We start from the raw sequence: 20,476 nt of genomic DNA on the forward strand, positions 1-20,476 counted from the left end.
CCCACAGCATGATGCTGCCACCACCATGCTTCACTGTAGAGATGGTGCCTGGTTTCCTCCAGATGTGACACTTGGCATTCAGGCCAAAGAGTTCAATCTTGGTTTCATCAGACCAGAGAATCTGGTTTCTCATGGTCTGAGAGTCTTTGGGTGCCTTTTGGAGAACTCCAATCAAGTTGTAGAAACATCGCAAGGATGATCAATGGAAACAGGATGCACCTGAGCTCAATCTCGAGTCTCATAGCAAAGGGTCTGAATACTTATGTAAATAAGGTCTTTGTTTATTATGTTTAATAAATTAGCAAAAATGTCTAAAAACCTGTTTTCAGTTAGTCATTATGGGGTATTGTGTGTAGATTGCTGAGGATTTTTTTTTGCTGAGGATTTAATTTTCAAACTGGTGTGCCAGGCACCTCCTACCATACCCCGTTCCATTTTAGAATAGGGCTGTATAACGTAACAAAATTTGGAAAAAGTCAAGTGGTCTGAATACTTTCCGAAGGCACTGTGAGTGGAACAGGGTATGGTAGGAGGTGCCAGGCGCATCGGTTTGAGTGTATCAAGAACTACAACGCTGCTGGGGTTTTCACAATCAACAGTTTCCTGTGTGTATCAAGAATGGTTCACCACCCAAAGGACATCCAGCCAACTTGATAGAACTGTGGGAAGCATTGGAGTCAACATGGACCAGTATCCCCGTGGAACGCTTTCGATACCTTGTAAAGTCCTTGCCCTCATGAATTGAGGCTGTTCTAAAGGCAAAAGGGGGTGAAACTGGATATTCGGAAGGTGTTCCTAATGTTTTGAACACCAGTGTATATTTACCAGCACACTCTCTGGTCACTCACAGCTGCAACAAACAAGACAGACTCATTTAAGACAGACTTGTCTTTAATGCAGGCGGAATGGGTCTGCTGTTCTGTCATTAAATGGCGTAGCAGTCGGATGTGTGTTTGTCTTGTCCCGTCTTGTCCCATGTAAATAGTCGGTCTCATCGGTTTTTTTTTCTGATATATTTTTTATATTTTAATCTCACTTTCCACCTACGATCTAAATATACTTTCCTGCAACCAGCCCCTCCCAATAAGGTCTGCTGTTTGTATACGTTATACGCGTTCTGTCTCCTAGGGAGGAAACAGGTACATAATTATCTATATCCACAGTAAAACGAGTCCTATATCGACATAACCTGAAAGGCCACTCAGCAAGGAAGAAGTCACTGCTCCAAAACCACCATAAAAAAGCCAGACTACAGCTTGCAACTGCACATGGGGACAAAGATCGTACTTTTTGGAGAAATGTCCTCTGGTCTGATGAGACAAAAATAAAACTGTTTGGCCGTAATGACCATTGTTATGTTTGGATGAAAAAGGGGGATGCTTGCAAGCCGAAGAACAACATCCCAACCGTGAAGCACTGGGGTTGTGGGGGTGCTTTACTGATGACATCATGAGGAAGAAAATGTATTTGGATATATTGAAGCAACATCTCAAGACATCAGTCAGGAAGTTAAAGCTTGGTCGCAAATGGGTCTTCCAAATGGACAATGACCCCAAGCATACTTCCAAAGTTGTTCACTCCAACCTCAGCCTCCACATCTGGTTTCTTACAACTCATCCAAGCTTCCCTGGATCTGCACATCATCTCTCCCTGTGTTACAATAAATATCTTGCTTCCTTCATCCCTGTTTCCTGGTCTGAGTCTACTCTTGGCTTCCCCTGTGCTGCTCCACTTAACAGCCCTAACCTCAATCCTATAGAACATTTTTGGGCAGAACTGAAAAAGCGTGTGCGAGCAAGGAGGCCTAAAAACCTGACTCAGTTACACCAGCTCTGTCAGGAGGAATGGGCCAAAATTCCCCCAACTAACTGTGGGAAGCTTGTGGAAGGCTACCCGAAACATTTGACCCAAGTTAAACAATTTAAAGGCAATGCTACCAAATACTAATTGAGTGTATTTAAACTTCTGACCCACTGGGAATGTGATAAAAGAAATACAAGCTGAAATGGATCATTCTCTCTACTATTATTTTGACATTTCACATTCTTAAAAATAAAGTGCTGATCCTAACTGACCTAAAACAGGGAATATTTACTAGGATTAAATGTCAGGAATTGTGAAAAACTGAGTTTAAATGTATTTGGTGTATGTAAACTTCCTACTTCAACTGTAGCTGATATTCTGAAAGAGCTGCAAAATCTGGATCCCTACAAATCAGCTGGGCTAGACAGTTTGGACCCTCTCTTTCTAAAATGATGCGCTGAAATTGTTGCAACCCCTATTACGAGCCTGTTCAACCTCTTTTTCGTATCGCATGAGATCCCCAAAGAATGGAAAGCTGACGCGGTTGTTCCCCTCTTCAAAGGGGGAGACACTCTAGACCCAAACTGCTACCGACCTATATCCATCCTGCCCTGCCTTTCTAAAGTCTTCGAAAGTCAAGATAACAAACAGATCACCGACCATTACGAATCCCACCGTACCTTCTCCACTATGCAATCTGGTTTCTGAGCTGGTCATGGTGCACCTCAGCCACACTCAAGGTCCTAAACGATATCATAACCGCCATAGATAAAAGACAGTACTGTCTAGCCGTTTTCATCAACCTGACCAAGGCTTTCAACTCTGTCAATCACCGCATTCTTATCAGCAGACTCAATGGCCGTGGTTTCTCTAATGACTGCCTCGCCTGGTTCACCAACTATTTCTCAGATAGAGTTCAGTATGTCAAATCGGGGGGCCTGTTGTCTGGACCTCCGGCAGTCTCTATGGTGGTGCCACAGGGTTAAATTCTCGGGCCTACTCTTTTCTCTGTTTATATCAATGATATTGCTCTTGCTGCTGGTGATTCTCTGATCCACCTCTACGCAGATGACACCATTCTGTATACATCTGGCCCTTCTTTGGACACTGTGCTAACACACCTCCAAACAAGCTTCAATGCCATACAACACTCCTTCCGTGGCCTCCAACTGCTTTTAAATGCTAGTACAACTAAATGCATGCTCTTCAACCAATTGCTGCCCACACCTGCCCGCCCGCCTAGCATCACTACTCTGGATGGTTCTGACTTAGAATATGTGGACAACTACAAATACCTAGGTGTCTGGTTAGACTGTAAACTCTCCTTTCAGACTCACATTAAGCATCTCCAATACAAAATTAAATCTAGAATCGTCTTACTATTTTGCAATAAAGCCTCCTTCACTCATACTGCCAAACACCCTCATAAAACTGACTATCCTACCGATCCTTGACTTTGGCGATGTCATTTACAAACTAGCATCCAACACTCTACTCAGCAAACTGGATGTAGTCTATCACAGTGCCATCCGTTTTGTCACCAAAGCCTCATATACTACCCACCACTGCGACCTGTATGCTCTTGTTGGCTGGCTCTCATTGGCTGTCCCTCGCTACATATTCGTCACCAAACCCATTGGCTCCAGGTCATCTTTAAGTATTTGCTAGGTAAAGCCCCGCTTTTTCTCAGCTCACTGGTCTCCATAGCAAAACCCACCCGTAGCACATGCTCCAGCAGGTATATTTTACTGGTCATCGCCAAATCCAACACCTCCTTTGGCCGCCTTTCCTTCCAGTTCTCTGCTGCCAATGACTGGAACGAATTGCAAAAATCACTGAAGCTGGAGACTTATATCTCCCTCACTAACTTTAAGTATCAGCTGTCAGAGCAGCTTACCGATCATTGCACCTGTACATAGCCCATCTGTAAATAGCCCACCCAACTACCTCATTCCCATATTGTTATTAATTTTGTTTTGCTCTTTTGCACCCCAGTATCTCTACTTGCACATCATCATCTGCACATCCATCACTCCACTGTTTAATGCTAAATTGTAATTATTTCGCCACTATGGCCTATTTTTTGCCTTACCTCCCTAATCTTACTAATTTGCACACACTGTACATACACTGCTCAAAAAAATAAAGGGAACACTTAAACAACACAATGCAACTCCAAGTCAATCACACTTCTGTGAAATCAAACTGTCCACTTAGGAAGCAACACTGATTGACAATAAATTTCACATGCTGTTGTGCAAATGGAATAGACAACAGGTGGAAATTATAGGCAATTAGCAAGACACCCCCAATAAAGGAGTGGTTCTGCAGGTGGGGACCACAGACCACTTCTCAGTTCCTATGCTTCCTGGCTGATGTTTTGGTCACTTTTGAATGCTGGCGGTGCTTTCACTCTAGTGGTAGCATGAGACGGAGTCTACAACCCACACAAGTGGCTCAGGTAGTGCAGCTCATCCAGGATGGAACATCAATACGAGCTGTGGCAAGAAGGTTTGCTGTGTCTGTCAGCATAGTGTCCAGAGCATGGAGGCGCTACCAGGAGACAGGCCAGTACATCAGGAGACGTGGAGGAGGCCGTAGGAGGGCAACAACCCAGCAGCAGGACCGCTACCTCCGCCTTTGTGCAAGGAGGAGCAGGAGGAGCACTGCCAGAGCCCTGCAAAATGACCTCCAGCAGGCCACAAATGTGCATGTGTCTGCTCAAACGGTCAGAAACAGACTCCATGAGGGTGGTATGAGGGCCCGACGTCCACAGGTGGGGGTTGTGCTTACAGCCCAACACCGTGCAGGACGTTTGGCATTTGCCAGAGAACACCAAGATTGGCAAATTCGCCACTGGCGCCCTGTACTCTTCACAGATGAAAGCAGGTTCACATTGAGCACATGTGACAGACGTGACAGAGTCTGGAGACGCCGTGTGCTCCATGTGCTCACCAGAGGTAGCCTGACTGCCATTAGGTACCGAGATGAGATCCTCAGACCCCTTGTGAGATCATATGCTGGTGCGGTTGGCCCTGGGTTCCTCCTAATGCAAGACGATGCTAGACCTCATGTGGTTGGAGTGTGTCAGCAGTTCCTGCAAGAGGAAGGCATTGATGCTATGGACTGGCCCGCCCGTTCCCCAGACCTGAATCCAATTGAGCACATCTGAGACATCATGTCCCGCTCCATCCACCAACGCCACATTACACCACAGACTGTCCAGGAGTTGGCGGATGCTTTAGTCCAGGTCTGGGAGGAGATCCCTCAGGAGACCATCTGCCACCTCATCAGGAGCATGCCCAGGCGTTGTAGGGAGGTCATACAAGCACATGGAGGCCACACACACTACTGAGCCTCAATTTGACTTGTTTTAAGGACATTACATCAAAGTTGGATCAACTGTAGTGTGGTTTTCTACTTTAATTTTGAGTGTGAATCCAAATCCAGACCTCCATGGGTTGATATATTTGATTTCCATTGATCATTTTTGTGTGATTTTGTGGTCAGCACATTCAACTATGTAAAGAAAAAAGTATTTAATTAGAATATTTCGTTCATTCAGATCTAGGATGTGTTATTTTAGTGTTCCCTTTATTTTTTTGAGCAGTGTATATTTTTCTATTGTGTTATTGACTGTACATTTGTTTATCCTATGTGTAACTCTGTGTTGTTGTTTTTGTCAAGCTGCTTTATCTTTGCCAGCTCGCAGTTGTAAATGAGAACTTGTTATCAACTGATCTACCTGGTTAAATAAAGGTGAATTGTAAAAAAAAAAAAAAAAATTCATTAGAGCTACTCTCTCGGTGAATGAAATGGGTCTGCCATATGCCCGCCACACTACCCACTCACGCATGCCCACACATGGATGCACAAACACAAACACAAATACTGTATGTACTCACACAGACATTGATAACATGAGAATAATCTGAGTAAAGAGCTCAAGATAGCATCTTCTCCATTCACAGTGAGTAAATGTGTTCTGTTATACCTCCTCAAGGATCTTGTCTCTGTTTATGACATCTCTGTCCAATCCTCCTGTCATCCCAGGCTGTGTGAGCCGTGTATGCTGGACCCGGGGTGTGGCTTCTGTTACCGTGAGAACAGCACAGCTCTGTTCGCCTCCTCGTGTGTACCTGTCAATACAGCCTCCACTGAGAAGGCAGCCTGGGGCAGGTGAGCTACGTATCTGTCAATACAGCCTCCACTGAGAAGGCAGCCTGGGCAGGTGAGCTACAGGCGGCACTAAGGGGAGGGAGTGTGTTTACGCATAGGGCAGCAGGGGGCAGGTGAGTCATAGAATGTGCTCTGTGTGTGGGTTTATTTGTTGTGTGTTTGTGAAGGGGATGGAGGGGGTTAGTGGAAGAAGGCTGGAGAAGTGGTTATTCTATAATACTGTACTCATAGTACCCCTCTATCCATAACATAACTACTGTTGCTACAATACAATAACTGTCTTGTACCATGTTATTCCAGGTGTTCCAACTCGACCCAGCTGAGAGTCCATACGTACTGGGCCTATAACTACTGTCCCACCTCCTACTCCTGGGTGGTCCTACTGGGTCTTGTTCTCTATCTGGCCTTCTTCGCCCCAGGTGAGAGGCAACACTGATCTATGTAGAGATTCAATTTACGCTGTATCTCACGTTCACTGTGAGGCAGCTACTAACTAAAGAAATGCATTATTAGAAAATGTGATCTCATTTCAAGTTTGGCGTTAACCATGCATTGATGTCATTTGGTATACTTGCTTAAAGGTTTGTATGCTTACTGTATTTGTATGCTTACTGTATATACATCTTGATTCAACATTGTTTGCATGCGGGGGGTAGTTACTGTACTGTAGAGCTATCGTAAGCCCCATGTCATCCCTCTACTTCCAGGTTTGGGTCCAATGCCGTGGACAATCAACTCTGAGATTTACCCCCTGTGGGCCCGGAGCACAGGGAACGCCTGTTCAGCTGGAGTCAACTGGACGTTTAACTTCCTGGTCTCCCTCACCTTCCTCCATGTGGCTCAGAACCTCACCTACTACGGTAACACACATCTTCCTCCACGTGACCCAGTCCCTCACCTACTACGGTACAAACCGTAGGCACTGATCAATACCTCACTTACAGGACATCCTTGATCAATCAACCTGAACAGCATGTATGCTTCTACTGCAGGATCTGACCTTTGTTGGACATTTGATTAATCTAGAGAGACTAGAGATATCTTATGATAGGCTCGATGTGTAATGAATGTAGTTTCATCATGTTTGATTACTTGCTGTCATTTAATAATGTGCAGTAGATACTGGATAGCGTTTGACAGAATTGTACACTGTTGCAGACTAGAACTGATCTCTGCTGTCAGCACAGGAAAACCTCTGGGCCCTTCTTGGTCAAGTCACGTACGGTAGTCAGGGAAAAACTGTAGGCCCTATTACTGACTGACAGATGATGTGTTGTTGATTGTGTAGTTGTTGTTATTGTTATTTCCCAGGAGCGTTTTTCCTTTACTCCAGCCTGGCTCTGCTTGGGTTCTTCTTCATCTACGGCTGTCTGCCTGAAACAAAGAGCCGGAGGCTGGAGGAGATTGAGTCCCTGTTCGACAACCAGCTGTGCTCCTGCGGGGCCACAGACTCTGATGAGGACCGGCAGGTGGAGTACATCAGGGTGAAGGGGAGCAACTACCACCTCTCTGATAACGATGCCTCCGACGTGGATTAGCCCTAGCCTGAGTGCCAGTCAGTTTGTGCTTTCATGCCAACTCATTGTCATGGAGTTGGCAAGAGCACACAGATCTGGTCCCAGTCTAGTTTATAACTTTGTCCTTGGATTTTGTCCCTGTTCTCTCAACTCAGAAAGTATGTATCAAGTGTTTTGGAGTAGGAGTGTTGATTTAGGATTAGTTTGGCCTTTTATCATAATTAATAATATTACATGGACAGGAAGCTTGATACATATAGCCCCTGATCTACAACCTCCCCGAGTCCTGTTCTCTGGTTTGCCTCAGTCACGTAGGTTACATTGCTCCATCTTTTTCACACACAGGGTAGCTATTTATAACACAAGTTACTTACACATTTCATTTTGCCAATGTAATGTTGTAGTTACTTCTATAGTTTGATAATAATCTTCTTTTTGATTTATAAACCATCATGTAAATAGTATTAAGCATACATTACATTCAAATTTATCCTCAGCATTTAGACATCCATTTTACTGTTCATATTTCGCATTATTATGAATTTCCATATATGAGGCAGACCAACAATTAACAAAACTATTGCCTTTTCCCTCACATAAAAAACCCTATGATTAGAGATAAAACCTCTTCACAACAAAACCTTTATTGTAGGAGTCCAAACGTCCACTAAAATGGCCACGATATTACAAGTTTTAAAATCAGAGAGAGGGATTGTAATATAGTGTTGATACCAGTATGCCTTTCTATATGAAACACAACTCAGAACAATATTGTCTCAGCTTGTCTGTAGCATCACAAATGGGGTGTCAGACACTAGTAGTACACCTGGGCTTTGCATCCCAAACGGCACCCTATTCCTAGTGCACTACTTTTAACCAGAGCCCTATGGGCCTTGGTCAAAAGTAGTGCAGTATAAAGGGAATAGCATGCCATTTGGGACTTAACCTGTTCTCTGTCTATGATGATGTTCAGTCTTGCTTTGCTATTTGTTTTATCATGTTGGTTGATAAGCTACAGTAGCACATGACCTGTCTCTGTTTTCTCATTAGTAAACCTATGGATTATTATGTTATTTATTCTAATGTATTTTACCCATGATGACGGTGCCTGTACTGAAGTGAAATGTATGAAGGAGTTGACTATATGGCCAGCCAGCGTGATGATAGCCTTTCAGAAGTTGCAAATGTTTTTATTAATCGATGTAGACTAGACTATTCATTGGGTTGTACCTCAGTCTCTGAGGGAATAACCATGTATTGAAATGGACAGTTTAGTCGGTTAATGTCACACACAGTTATTCTTTGGGAAAACAATGTCAGAAAGAATGTCTTATTTTGTCTCCATTTTACGTTGTCTTCCTCCACAGCCTTATGTACAAATTGCAATGCATACTCTTCACGTGAAAGAGCTGGGGTTCTCGTGTTCTAAAGGGTCGAGGAGTACTGTATTGTACTTGCTAATGTTGTTTTATATATCGTAAAACTATGTAAGGTGACACATTTTTAGTTGAGTACTTGAGTACACATAGATTTGAGTGTAGCAGACTGGTTGAAAGTGGTCAACATAATGTCGCTGAGAATATGTCTGTGTATTATTGTCTGTGACAAAACAAGATAGATAGCTACTATTGGGAATTCAAATAGGATTTTCTCTAGACTGAAATGAAATGACAGCATTTCAAAGGATCACAGTTCATTGGAACATCAGTGTCAATACTGGATTATTGAGTATTTATTATCAATATTTGAGTATTTGATTAGAAATGTGATTAGAAAAGAGAGGATACTAGAGGTAGTCTAAACTGGAGGTTCACTGGAAGATATATATATTTTTTTTAATTATCACAGTTTGTTTTATAGAGAAAAAACACTTTATTGCACACCCCCCTTCACAAAGGTGACAACATTGCCGTCATGTAACAAACTTGAGATAGTGTCAAACAAGTTATTTGATGTTTTGTGATTTTATGAAAAATGCTCAACAACCCATTTTGTTATTATTATATTGCCTTCTTTGCTTTAACTCCTAAATGGGGACATCCTATGTGTTTATGGTGAACGGGTGCAATTGTTTCTATGTGAAAACAAATTAAATGCAGTGTTTCTATTCTAGATTATGAAGAAGAACTAGTGAATATTAAAAAAAGAAATGCATCCAGTGCTGTATAGTATACATTTGATTATTGTTGCTGTAAATGTTTTGCTAGAATTTATATTCTATCAAAGTAAATATATTCATGAGAATCTAGAACACTTAAATATGTATTGGGAAAAAATAAACGAATTATCTTGCAATGTCTGGCTTTCGTTTTAATGTAGAATCCCAGGGGCATTGTTATAAACCTTTAAATATGCAGAAACAGATTCTGTGGTAATGGGATGTAGTTGATAGTATTGTTCACAACTCTTAAAGGGATACTCTCCTCTCCTGTCCTTCCCACTTCTAATATTTTTTCCTCTGCTTCAGCATGAGCAGAATGTCTGCTATTTCCTGAAGTGTCTCAACCTCCTCTGAAAGCCTGTTAACGCCGCTCTCAGCAGTGACCTCCTCCCTCTCCTCTGCACTCCCTCTCCGTTTCTCCTCTTTGTCATCTGGAAGGTCTTCTCTAAGAGGAACATTCTCAACAGGTTCCAGGACCTCTCTTTCATCTTCCTGTCCTCTATGCTGCAGCTGCTCATCTCTCAAGTCTGGATGGAAGAGAGAAAAACATCATCAGGGAGCAACATCCATTTTCAAAATACTACTGAAAATACAAAAAAGAACACCATTAGGAATCTCGGTCCGTAGGAAAATAACTGCAACAAACTGTATGGAAGAATGTCAACATATTGGGGACACTGCCCTGTGTAGGGTGCCGTCTTTCGGATGGGACGTTAAACGGGTGTCCTGACTCTCTGGGGTCATTAAAGATCCCATGGCACTTATCGTAAGAGTAGGGGTATTAACCCCGGTGTCCTGGCTAAATTCCCATTCTGGCCCTCAAACCATCACGGTCACCTAATAATACCCAGTTTACGATTGGCTCCTTCATCCCCCTCCTCTCCCCAGTAACTACTCCCCAGGTCGTTGATGTAAATGAGAACGTGTTCTCAGTCAACTTACCTGGTAAAATAACGGATAAATAAAATAAATATACAGATCAGAGTAAATATAATAGTAGTATAACGTGTGCTTGTTACACGCATTCACTAGCTTTACATTCAATCGATTATCTATGACAAATTACACCACATATGAAGTTGTTTGCATTGATTTGGAAATCATCTGCCATAGATATGTCTATATCGGCTACACTGATTTGTTAATTACATCAAACATTTGCTATTTATACCTTTTACATCATTGGTGGTGAGAACGTCTAGTCTAGAGGTAGTGGGTCTCTGAATAAACACTCTACTCTCAGTGTTAGTGTTACGACACTTGTTAGAAGGGATGATTGATGGATGGTGCCCAGTTCCAGCCTTGAGCTCTCTGGCTGTTGATTTTCTCCATGGCGTTTGCGCTTCTCCCTCCTTCCTGGATCTGCCTGATAATGCTCTGTGTGTCTGTTGTCTCATAGACTCATCTCTGTGACTTGCCTGCCCTCTGGTAGTTGGGGTCGGTATTACATTGTAAGCAGACTTGTGGGATTCAGAGTCCATGAGGTTCTTCTCTTTACACTCCAGTCCAAAACTGCACTGAGTTGAAACGTCCGATGTTGGACATTTCGAGGTGATGGTGGTGACAGTCTGTGTTCCCATTTCTCGTGTTTGTGTTTCTCGTGTTCCGGTGGCTTCCATCTTTTGTTGGTGAACCTCAGAGCACTGTGATTCAGACAGAGGACAAGATGGGACATACTGATCACTTATAACCCTAACCTGGCCGTTACTGTCATCTGTAACTGCACAGCCTGACCGTCTCTCAGTGTAGCCGGAGCTCTCCAAAGCTCTCTGATCTCTCTGGTCGTTTCCACAGTTCCCTGTGCATTGAGGCCTAGTGGGTGGGGTGTAAGGTCTGGGTTGAGACTGAGGGTGACCCAGTTGTTTTGTGTTCCAATGTGATGAGCCTTGGCTGAGGATAGGGAACTCTTCACTACAGGACCTCACTGTGTGTGACTGTGAGGATCCACCCTGGTGACACTGGTGATAATCCTCCACCTCCTGATATGACATTTAAAGATTAGTATGAAAATATGCAGCCTAAGTCCCAGATCTGTATGTGCTGTCTTGTCAACTCCATTGCTGTCATTGTCATGCTACGTGACAGCAATGGAGTTGACAAGACAGCACAAACAGATCTGGGACTCAGGCTAAGAAACATGTTGATATTACCATGTAAATGCAAAGCAGTTACTATGTAACAACATGTCATAAACAGTAATTATGCAAACTTATAAGAGCAACTAAATGTAAAGTGTTACCAAGTCAGTAATGGTAGGCCTATGGGATCTATGGAAAATCAAAGCATCCCCTTACAGTATATTAACCAAAGCAGATGTAAACAGTATTAATTGTTTTTTTTACTTACGTCATCATCAGAGTCTGAACTAAAGTAACCTCCTCTTGGAGAGTAACTGGGCGATGATTCGCAGAATTCCTTAGGACCATGATGAGTGTTTCCAGGACAAGCTGAAGACAGATCTGCAAGTAAGTCTCTACCAGGTTGCGTCCCAAATGACACCCTATTATTCCTCATTAAATTCCTCATTTGGCACTATATAGGGTTAGGGTGCCATTTGGTACTCAAGCCATCAGTGTCAGACAGATGGTGAACAGCAGATGATTTTGAATATACTGCGGAAACTTACATGAGCTGACATCAGTGCAGTTGGAAACCTGTTGGAATACAGGCGTAACAATGAAACAGGCTAGCCTGGACTGTATGAACACATTTCCCCTTACCTTTACCTACTATCATTCTCTCATCAGGTCCTCAGTGGCTCAGTTGGTAGAGCATGGTACTTGCAACGCCAGGATAGTGGGCTCGATTTCCGAGACCACCAGTATGTAAAATGTTTGCACGCATGACTGTAGTAGCTTTGGAAAAACTGTCTGCTAAATGGTACTGTATTTTATCGTCACCATTGTTTAGCTCTGAAATTATTCCAATTCTGCCACTAGGTGGCATTAGACACCTGATGTAATGCTGCTGCCTGCAATTACCTGAGTCAGAAAATCAGGTTCAGGGTCTTGGCTCTGTGATTCATTCACATCTCTGGAAGACGTTGGTATTTCCTCCTTGAGATATATCTTAGACATCTCCTTCTTAAAATTAGCTGCTGGGATGAATTGACATAGATACAGTACCAATCAAAAGTTTGGACACACCTACTCATTCAATGTTTTTTCTTTATTTTCACTATTTTCTACATTGAAATAACACATATGGAATCATGTAGTAACCAAAAAAGTGTTAAACAAATCCAAATATATTTTATATTTGCGATTCTTCAAAGTAGCCACCCTTTGCCTTGTTGACAGCTTTGCACACTCTTGACATTCTCTCAACCAGCTTCCCCCTGTGTAATGTGGACGCTGGGAGTCGGGAAGCAAGTGCAGGTGCCGATCCCCACGATGTCGGGAGTCCAGTAGGGATCTGACGGCATAGGCGGGACCTCCCTTGACGTCCAGGGGGGCGGGTGGGTGTTGTGGGGGACAGCATCAGCCAGGGGACCAGGAACCACCAGAAGGGAGACATGAAATGAAGGTGAGATACGGTAATCACTGGGAAGCTGTAACCTATAAGTCACCTCGTTAACCCTCTGGAGAACTTTGGACGGCCCCACAAACCGGGGACTCAGCTTCTTACAGGGCAGGCTGAGTGGGAGGTTCCTGGTGGAAAGCCAGACGATCACCAGGATGGAACATGGGCGCCACACTGAGGTGGCGATCCGCCTGCTCCTTCTGGCGGATTGCTGGATCCTCACATGAGCATCACTCCAAACCTCCTCTGTGCGCCGGAATCATTCGTCCACCGCAGGGGCCTTGGTATGGCTTGGAGTCCATGGAGCCAGTGAGTAAGCCCAGTGGAGGAGTGACGTAATGAATTCTGTGGATATTCCACCCAGGGAAGGAATCGGGCCCACTTCCCCTGCCGATCCTGGCAGTGACTCCTCAGGAACCTCCCCAGCTTCTGGTTCATCCTCTCCACCTGCCCGTTGGACTGAGGCCGGTACCTAGAAGTGAGGCTGACCGTGACCCCCAGATTCTCCATGAAAGCCCTCCATACCCGTGACATTAATTGTGGGTCACGGTCAGAGACAATGTCCTCCGTGAAGGCCATTAAGGAAGGGAGACCAGAGACAGGAATAAACTGGCATGATTTAGAAAATCTGTCCACAATCACCAGAAGGGTGGTGAAACCGTCAGATAACAAAGTCAATGGATAGATGAGACCAGGGACGCTGAGGCACGGGAAGGGGAAGGAGCTTCCCTGCTGGAGAGTGCCGTGAGACTTACTTTGGGCACACACAGAACAGTAGTTGACGTAGCGAGTAACGTCCTGCGCCAAGGTGGGCCACCAATACTTTTTTTTTTGTATGGGTGATTAAGGATGTCCAGCGACGACAGCTGTGTGTGCCCAGGTCATCATTCACTCCCTTATCCCCATGGGAATGTAGATGCGCTCAGGAGGACAGGTAGTGGGAGCGGGTTCCCTCCATAGTTGGAGATGGCGCTCACCCCCCTCTCTGCCCTACGAAGCCAGCTCCTCCTCTCTCCAAGACGGCCGTAGCCCGCTCCAACACCCGCCCAGTCAGCAGAGAAATAACCGTGGCAACCTTGGACCTCTCTGTGGTGGGGGCTCCCATCTGATACGCAAAATAGAGGGAGCACTGGAGTAGGAAGCCACAGCATTTAGATGGGGTTCCGTCATATTTATCCGGGAGGGACAAACGGGCATCGCTGACCTGGGCGGACAGCTGAATGGACTGATGTGCTGGCTCGCTGGGTCGACTGGTGGAAGAGTATCCTCTGCTAGTGGAAGGCAACGCCTCTCGGGCATGTTTGAGACGTTGAAGACTGCAAAGAACCTCTTCCATAGCCGTCCCCAGTTGCGCCAGTAAGTATCCATGTTCGTCGACCGTCTGGGAGATGCTCTGATTTCCTGCTGCTTCCATTTGGTGAGGCAGTATTCTGTAACGTGGATGCTGGGATTCGGGAAGCAAGTGCAGGTGGTGAGTTTAATAATAAACGGAACATGGAGCAAAACAAGAAACACGAGTAGCGTACAGACATGAAACACATAGTCAATACTGCCTTGGGAATGGAACTAAGGGAGTAACAGATATAGGGGAGGTAATCAGAGAAGTGATTGAGTCCAGGTGTGCCTCATGATGAAGAGGAGGTGCGCGTAATGATGAATGCCAGGTGCACGTAATGATGAATGCCAGGACCGGTGGTTAGTAAACCGGCGATGCCGAACGACAGAGGGGAGGAGCGGGAGTAGACGTGACAACCTGGAATGCTTTTCCAACAGTCTTGAAGGAGTTCCCACATATACTGAGCACTTGTTGGCTGCTTTCCCTTCACTCTGTGGTCCAACTCATCCCAAACCATCTCAATTGGGTTGAGGTCGGGTGATTGTGGAGGCCAGGTCATCTGATGCAGCACTCCATCACTCCCCTTCTGGGTGAAATAGCCCTTACACAGCCTGGAGGTGTGTTGGTTCATTGTCCTGTTGAAAAACAAATGATAGTCCCACTAAGTGCAAACCAGATGGGATGGCGTATTGCTGCAGAATGCTGTGGTAGCCATGCTGGTTAAGTGTGCCTTGAATTCTAAATAAATCACAGACAGTGTCACCAGCAAATCACCCCCACAACATCACACCTCCTTCTCCATGCTTCACGGTGGGAACCACACATGCAGAGATCATCCATTCACCTACTCTGCGACACGGCAGTTGGAACCAAAAATCTCAACTTTGGACTCATCAGATCAAAGGACAGATTTTCACCGGTCTAATGTCCATTGCTCATGTTTCGTGGCCCAAGCAAGTCTCTTCTTATTATTGGTTTCCTTTAGTAGTGGTTTCTTTGCAGCAATTCAACCATGAAGGCCGGATTCACGCAGTTTCCTCTGAACAGTTGATGTTGAGATTTGTCTGTTACTTGAACTTAGTGAAGGATTTATTTGGCCTGCAATTTCTGAGGCTGGTAACTAATGAACTTGATCATCAACAGTTCAGAATTCCATGTCTTCCTTTCCTGTGGCGGTCCTCATGAGAGCCAGTTTCATCATAGCTCTTGATGGTTTTTGCGACTGCACTTGAAGAAACTTTTTTATTTTTTATTTTATTTTATGGATTGACTGACTTTCATGTCTTAAAGTAATGATGAACCGCTGTTTCTTGTTGCTTATTTAAGCTGTTCTTGCCATAATATAGACTTAGTCTTTTACCAAATAGGGCAATCTTCTGTATACCCCCCCCCCCATGAAGCTGGTTGAGAGAATGCCAAGAGTTTGCAAAGCTGTCATCAAGGCAAAGGGTGGCTCCTTCAAAGAATCTTAAATATAAAATATATTTTGATTTATTTAACACTTATTTGGTTACTACATGATTCCATATGTGTTATTTCATAGTTTTGATATCTTCGCCGTTATTCTACAACGTAGAAAATAGTACAAATAAAGAAAAACCCTGGAATGAGTAGGTATGCCCAAACATTTGACGGGTACTCTGTATGTCAATAAAGAGAGATTGGCAAACTTTATGCAAAAACATGTATCATAGTTTTAGTGAAGGGACATGATTAATAGCCTACATAATGCACACTAGACATGTATGCGTAGCAAATGGACCCCTATTACCTACAGTGCTATACTTCTGACCAGAGCCCTATAGGCCCTGTCCAAAAGTAGTGCCCTATATAGGGCATAGGGTGCCATTTGGAATGCAACAGTACCTTCACTTCCATATTCCTCATTACTGCAGGCCCTGAAGAGTGCTTTCTCGTGTTGCTCTTCACTCTCTATTTGGTTGAGAGAGAACTTCATTGTCTGATCTTTGAGAGAGAACTCCAAGGTGTGGTCTTTGCCCTCCGATTGGTTGATAGAGAACCCCACTGCGTGCATGACATGGTCTCTGGTGTCTGTGCTACTGGGTAGGCAGATGCATACCCCATTAGTCAGTGCACAAGTTATGGAAATATCACCTAATACATCTGTCTTCACAGATGTAATCAATACAGCAATGGAAATCAGGATAAAAATAATAGCAGTTCAGGGGGGGTTGTCAATCTCAATAATGTAAGAACAGAAGATGGATAAAGAAAATCAATATTTCCTGCATATCAGGTAAAAACACATCTTTGATATTTCAGTTCAGTACTCACTCAGGCTCTGTGCCTCCAAACAGTACTCTGGACACAGTGGGGGTCATGTTCAGCTGCTGTTTGGGTCCACTTGGTCCTGTGGCCCACGGGGAACACTCTCTCCTCCCTCCTGGCTGAGAGAAAGGTCTAAACTACAAAATCAAATATCCATTAGGTTTCAGTTATACTTTTTCTTTACTTTACAAAACTGTTAGTACAGTGGAATGAATGCACATTCATTTGTCTTTGTTTCATGTGTTTGTGGGGTAGAGGTGGGGTTATATCCATTCCAAATGAAGGAATACTGTTACTATGACTGTATTTGAATGAATACCTGTAGTTGCTCTGAGGTGGAGGTATCCCATGGGGTTCTAGGGGAGCAGTGTAGCTGTGGCTGGACCTGTGCTATCTGCTGGAGGGAGAACAGGCCTGCCCCTGAGGAGGAGACTGACGACGATCCCGAGCAGAAGGGGCTCAGGGTGTCCTGGATGTGTTGCTGGTAGTCTGATGTACTGGTGTCTGACATGTTCGACTCCAGCACTGGTGAGAGCTGAGAGCAACAACCAATGAACCAACCAAATGTCACAAGGTTGAGTCAACATTTCCATAAAGCTTACTGTATCTGTATTTTCAGAAATATGATCAAAAGAGTACTAGTGAAGTAAGGTGATGTATTTGTGTTGTCAGAAAAGATGAATCAGTGTGAGTAAATGCCGACTGACCTGTCTACACTTGAATCCATCAAGAATGCAGTGCTTTCTCTTTCTAGCAGTCTGGACACTAAAATACATGAGTAGTACACTACCGTTACTACAAATACTTGAATGTCATTAAAGATGAGTAACTGTTTCACTTTTCCTCTTAAAATGATTCTATAATTGCTTGACGTGATCTTCCTGTCTGTGTTGGCGCCCTTCCTTGGGTTGTGCTGTGGCGGAGATCTTTGTGGGCTATACTCGGCCATGTCTCAGGATGGTAAGTTGGTGGTTGAAGATATCCCTCTAGTGGTGTGGGGGCTGTGCTTTGGCAAAGTGGGTGGGATTATATTCTGCCTGTTTGGCCTTGTCCGGGGGTATCGTTGGATGGGGCCACAGTGTCTCCCGACCCCTCGTCTCAGCCTCCAGTATTTATGCTGCAGTAGTTTATGTGTCGGGGGGTTAGTTCAGTCTGTTATATCTGGAGTATTATCTGGTGTCCTGTGTGAATTTAAGTATGCTCTCTCTAATTCTCTTTTTCTCTCTGTCTCTGTCTCTCTCTCTCTCTCATGACCTGAGCCCTAGGACCATGCCTCAGGACTACCTGGCCTGATGACTCCTTGCTGTCCCCACCTGGTCGTGCTGCTACTCCAGTTTCAACTGTTCTGCCTGCGGCTATTGAACCTTGACCTCTTCACCGGACGTGCTACCTTGTCCCAGAACTGCTGTTTTCAACTCTCTAGAGACAGCAGAAGCGGTAGAGATATTCTGAATGATCGGCTATGAAAAGCCAACTGACATTTACACCTGAGGTGCTGACCTGTTGCAGCCTCAACAACCACTGTGATTATTATTGTTTGACCCTGCTGGTCATCTATGAACATTTGAACATCTTGGCCATGTTCTGTTATAATCTCCACCCGGCACAGCCAGAAGAAGACTGGCCACCCCTCATAGCCTGGTTCCTCTCTAGGTTTCTTCCTAGGTTCTGGCCTTTCTAGGGAGTTTTTCCTAGCCACGTGCTTCTACACCTGCATTGCTTGCAGTTTGGGGTTTTAGGCAGGGTTTCTGTATAGCACTTTAAAATATCAGCTGATGTAAGAAGGGCTTTATAAATACATTTGATTTGATATATATAACCGATACCTGTACAAAGGCTGGCTCTCCACAAGGGAAAGCCGTGATGGGGAGCAAGGGCTCATGGGTAACTCCAGGGGCCCCTCCCTCATCGACTTGGGTCCTCCTTTATCATCAGTGATGTGAGTTATCTTTGGCTGATCTGGAACAAACAAAGTTATTGTTGTGGGTGCGTGGGATCCTTTTTCAATGTTATTAGCATTTATCCATAATCTATAGATTCCTTTCTGAACTCACCATTGTTTTCTTTCTTTGCAGCAATCTGGTTTACTATGAATAAAGTCACTAGGTCCATACTTCCAGAACTGGCTCCTTTAGGAGAGGTTGGTATTCCTAAGGTTTTCATCTTTCTCTGCATTTTTTTCTTTTCAAAGAATTCCTGATAAAATGTTGGCATATGTATTATCATGTCACATACACTACCGTTCAAAAGTTTGGGGTCACTTAGAAATGTCCTTGTTTTTGAAAGAAAAGCACATGTTTTTGTCCATTAAAATAACATCTAATTGATCAGAAATACAGTGTAGACATTGTTAATGTTGTAAATGACTATTGTAGCTGGAAACGGCCGATTTTTTATGGAATATCTACATTGGCATATAGAGAGAGGCCCATTATCAGCAACCATCACTCCTGTGTTCCAATGGCACGTTGTGTTAGCTAATCCAAGTTTATCCTTTTAAAAGGCCAATTGATCAGTAGAAAACCATTTTGCAATTATGTTAGCACAGCTGAAAACTGTTGTGCTCATTAAAGAAGCAATAAAACTGGCCTTCTTTAGACTCGTTTAATATCTGGAGCATCAGCATTTGTGGGTTTGATTACAGGCTCAAAATGGCCAGAAACAAATAACTTTCTTCTGAAACTCATCAGTCTACTCTTGTTCTGAGAAATGATGGCTATTCCATGCGAGAAATTGCCAAGAAACTGAAGATCTTGTACAACGCTGTGTACTACTCCCTTCACAGAACAGCGCAAACTGGCTCTAACCAGAATAGAAAGAGGAGTGGGAGGCCCCGGTGCACAACTGAGCAAGAGGACAAGTACATTAGAGTGTCTAGTTTGAGAAACAGACAGCTCACAAGTCCTCAACTGGCAGCTTCATTAAATGGCACCCATAAAACACCAGTCTCAACGTCAACAGTGAAGAGGCAACTCCGGGATGCTGGCCTTCTAGGCAGAGTTGCAAAGAAAAAGCCATATATCAGACTGGCCAATAAAAATAAAAGATTAAGATGGGCAAAAGAACACAGACACTGGACTGAGGAACTCTGCCTAGAAGGCCAGCATCCCGGAGTCACCTCTTCACGCTGGTAATTTGCGAGTAAGTTACTATTTAATGAAGCTGCCAGTTGACAACTTGAGAGGCGTCTGTTTCTAAGTGACTCTAAACTTTTGAAAGGTAGTGTATACTGTATTATAATGTATACAATATGGGACCTTATTTAAGGCCACTGTGGGTTTAACTTACCCTCTGCTTTTTCATGTCATTTCTCATCATAAACCGGTTCCTGAATATTTATAATGGAAAATAAAGTTAAAATTGCTATTTAAAAGGGGGTCAATATAATGTTTTTTTAAAGGGGATCAGTAGAATACTTTTGTTAAATAGTAACAGTTATGTTACAGTTCTAATGTTATCTGTCAAAGAAAGAGAAAGTTAATGTTGAATATTTGCTAACAAGTTTTTCTAAAACTCGTTCCACCCAGACTGTCAAAAAGCACATATGTAAAAGTGCTAACGTTAGTTTAGCAAGCTAACGTTAGCTAGCTAGCTGTCAAACTTACCTTGAACCACCGACCCAATTCATTTTGTCCAGTAAAATCAGACAGAAAAAATTAACTCTATTAG

The 20,476-nt window shown here is 43.8% G+C and overlaps 2 protein-coding genes across 2 annotated transcripts in view; one reads left to right on the forward strand and one right to left on the reverse strand.

The window, feature by feature from the left end:
- LOC139378758 (proton myo-inositol cotransporter-like) overlaps window positions 1–9,794 on the forward strand; it is a 62,259-nt gene extending 52,465 nt beyond the window's left edge. The window contains exons 7-10 of the mRNA XM_071121230.1: window positions 5,857–5,982; window positions 6,283–6,401; window positions 6,690–6,842; window positions 7,294–9,794. Of these exons, the coding sequence (XP_070977331.1) occupies window positions 5,857–5,982; window positions 6,283–6,401; window positions 6,690–6,842; window positions 7,294–7,520 (625 nt within the window). The 3' untranslated portion in view covers window positions 7,521–9,794. The remainder of the gene's footprint in view (window positions 1–5,856; window positions 5,983–6,282; window positions 6,402–6,689; window positions 6,843–7,293) is intronic.
- LOC139378759 (uncharacterized) lies at window positions 9,749–20,129 on the reverse strand. Its single transcript, XM_071121231.1, has 10 exons — window positions 20,096–20,129; window positions 18,862–19,003; window positions 18,634–18,766; window positions 17,515–17,572; window positions 17,127–17,342; window positions 16,814–16,944; window positions 16,385–16,578; window positions 12,642–12,754; window positions 12,287–12,314; window positions 9,749–12,107 (listed from the first exon to the last, which is right to left on the reverse strand). Exons 1-10 carry the CDS (start codon window positions 20,123–20,125, stop codon window positions 11,986–11,988), a joined length of 1,167 nt encoding a protein of 388 aa, XP_070977332.1. The 5' UTR covers window positions 20,126–20,129; the 3' UTR covers window positions 9,749–11,985.
- Window positions 20,130–20,476: the final 347 nt, after the last annotated feature.

This window comes from Oncorhynchus clarkii, chromosome 21, assembly GCF_045791955.1.
Source record: "Oncorhynchus clarkii lewisi isolate Uvic-CL-2024 chromosome 21, UVic_Ocla_1.0, whole genome shotgun sequence".
In the NCBI taxonomy this organism is placed as follows: domain Eukaryota; kingdom Metazoa; phylum Chordata; class Actinopteri; order Salmoniformes; family Salmonidae; genus Oncorhynchus; species Oncorhynchus clarkii.

Excerpts from the sequence above, each read along its gene's own strand:
- LOC139378759 (XM_071121231.1), bottom strand. The coding sequence starts at position 20,125 with ATGATGAGAAATGACATGAAAAAGCAGAGG. Across the intron at positions 16,945-17,126 it reads CCACCTCAGAGCAACTACAG|TTTAGACCTTTCTCTCAGCC; the intron begins GTATTCATTCAA and ends TTGATTTTGTAG. Across the intron at positions 12,755-16,384 it reads TGAGGAATATGGAAGTGAAG|CTAATTTTAAGAAGGAGATG; the intron begins GTACTGTTGCAT and ends TCATCCCAGCAG.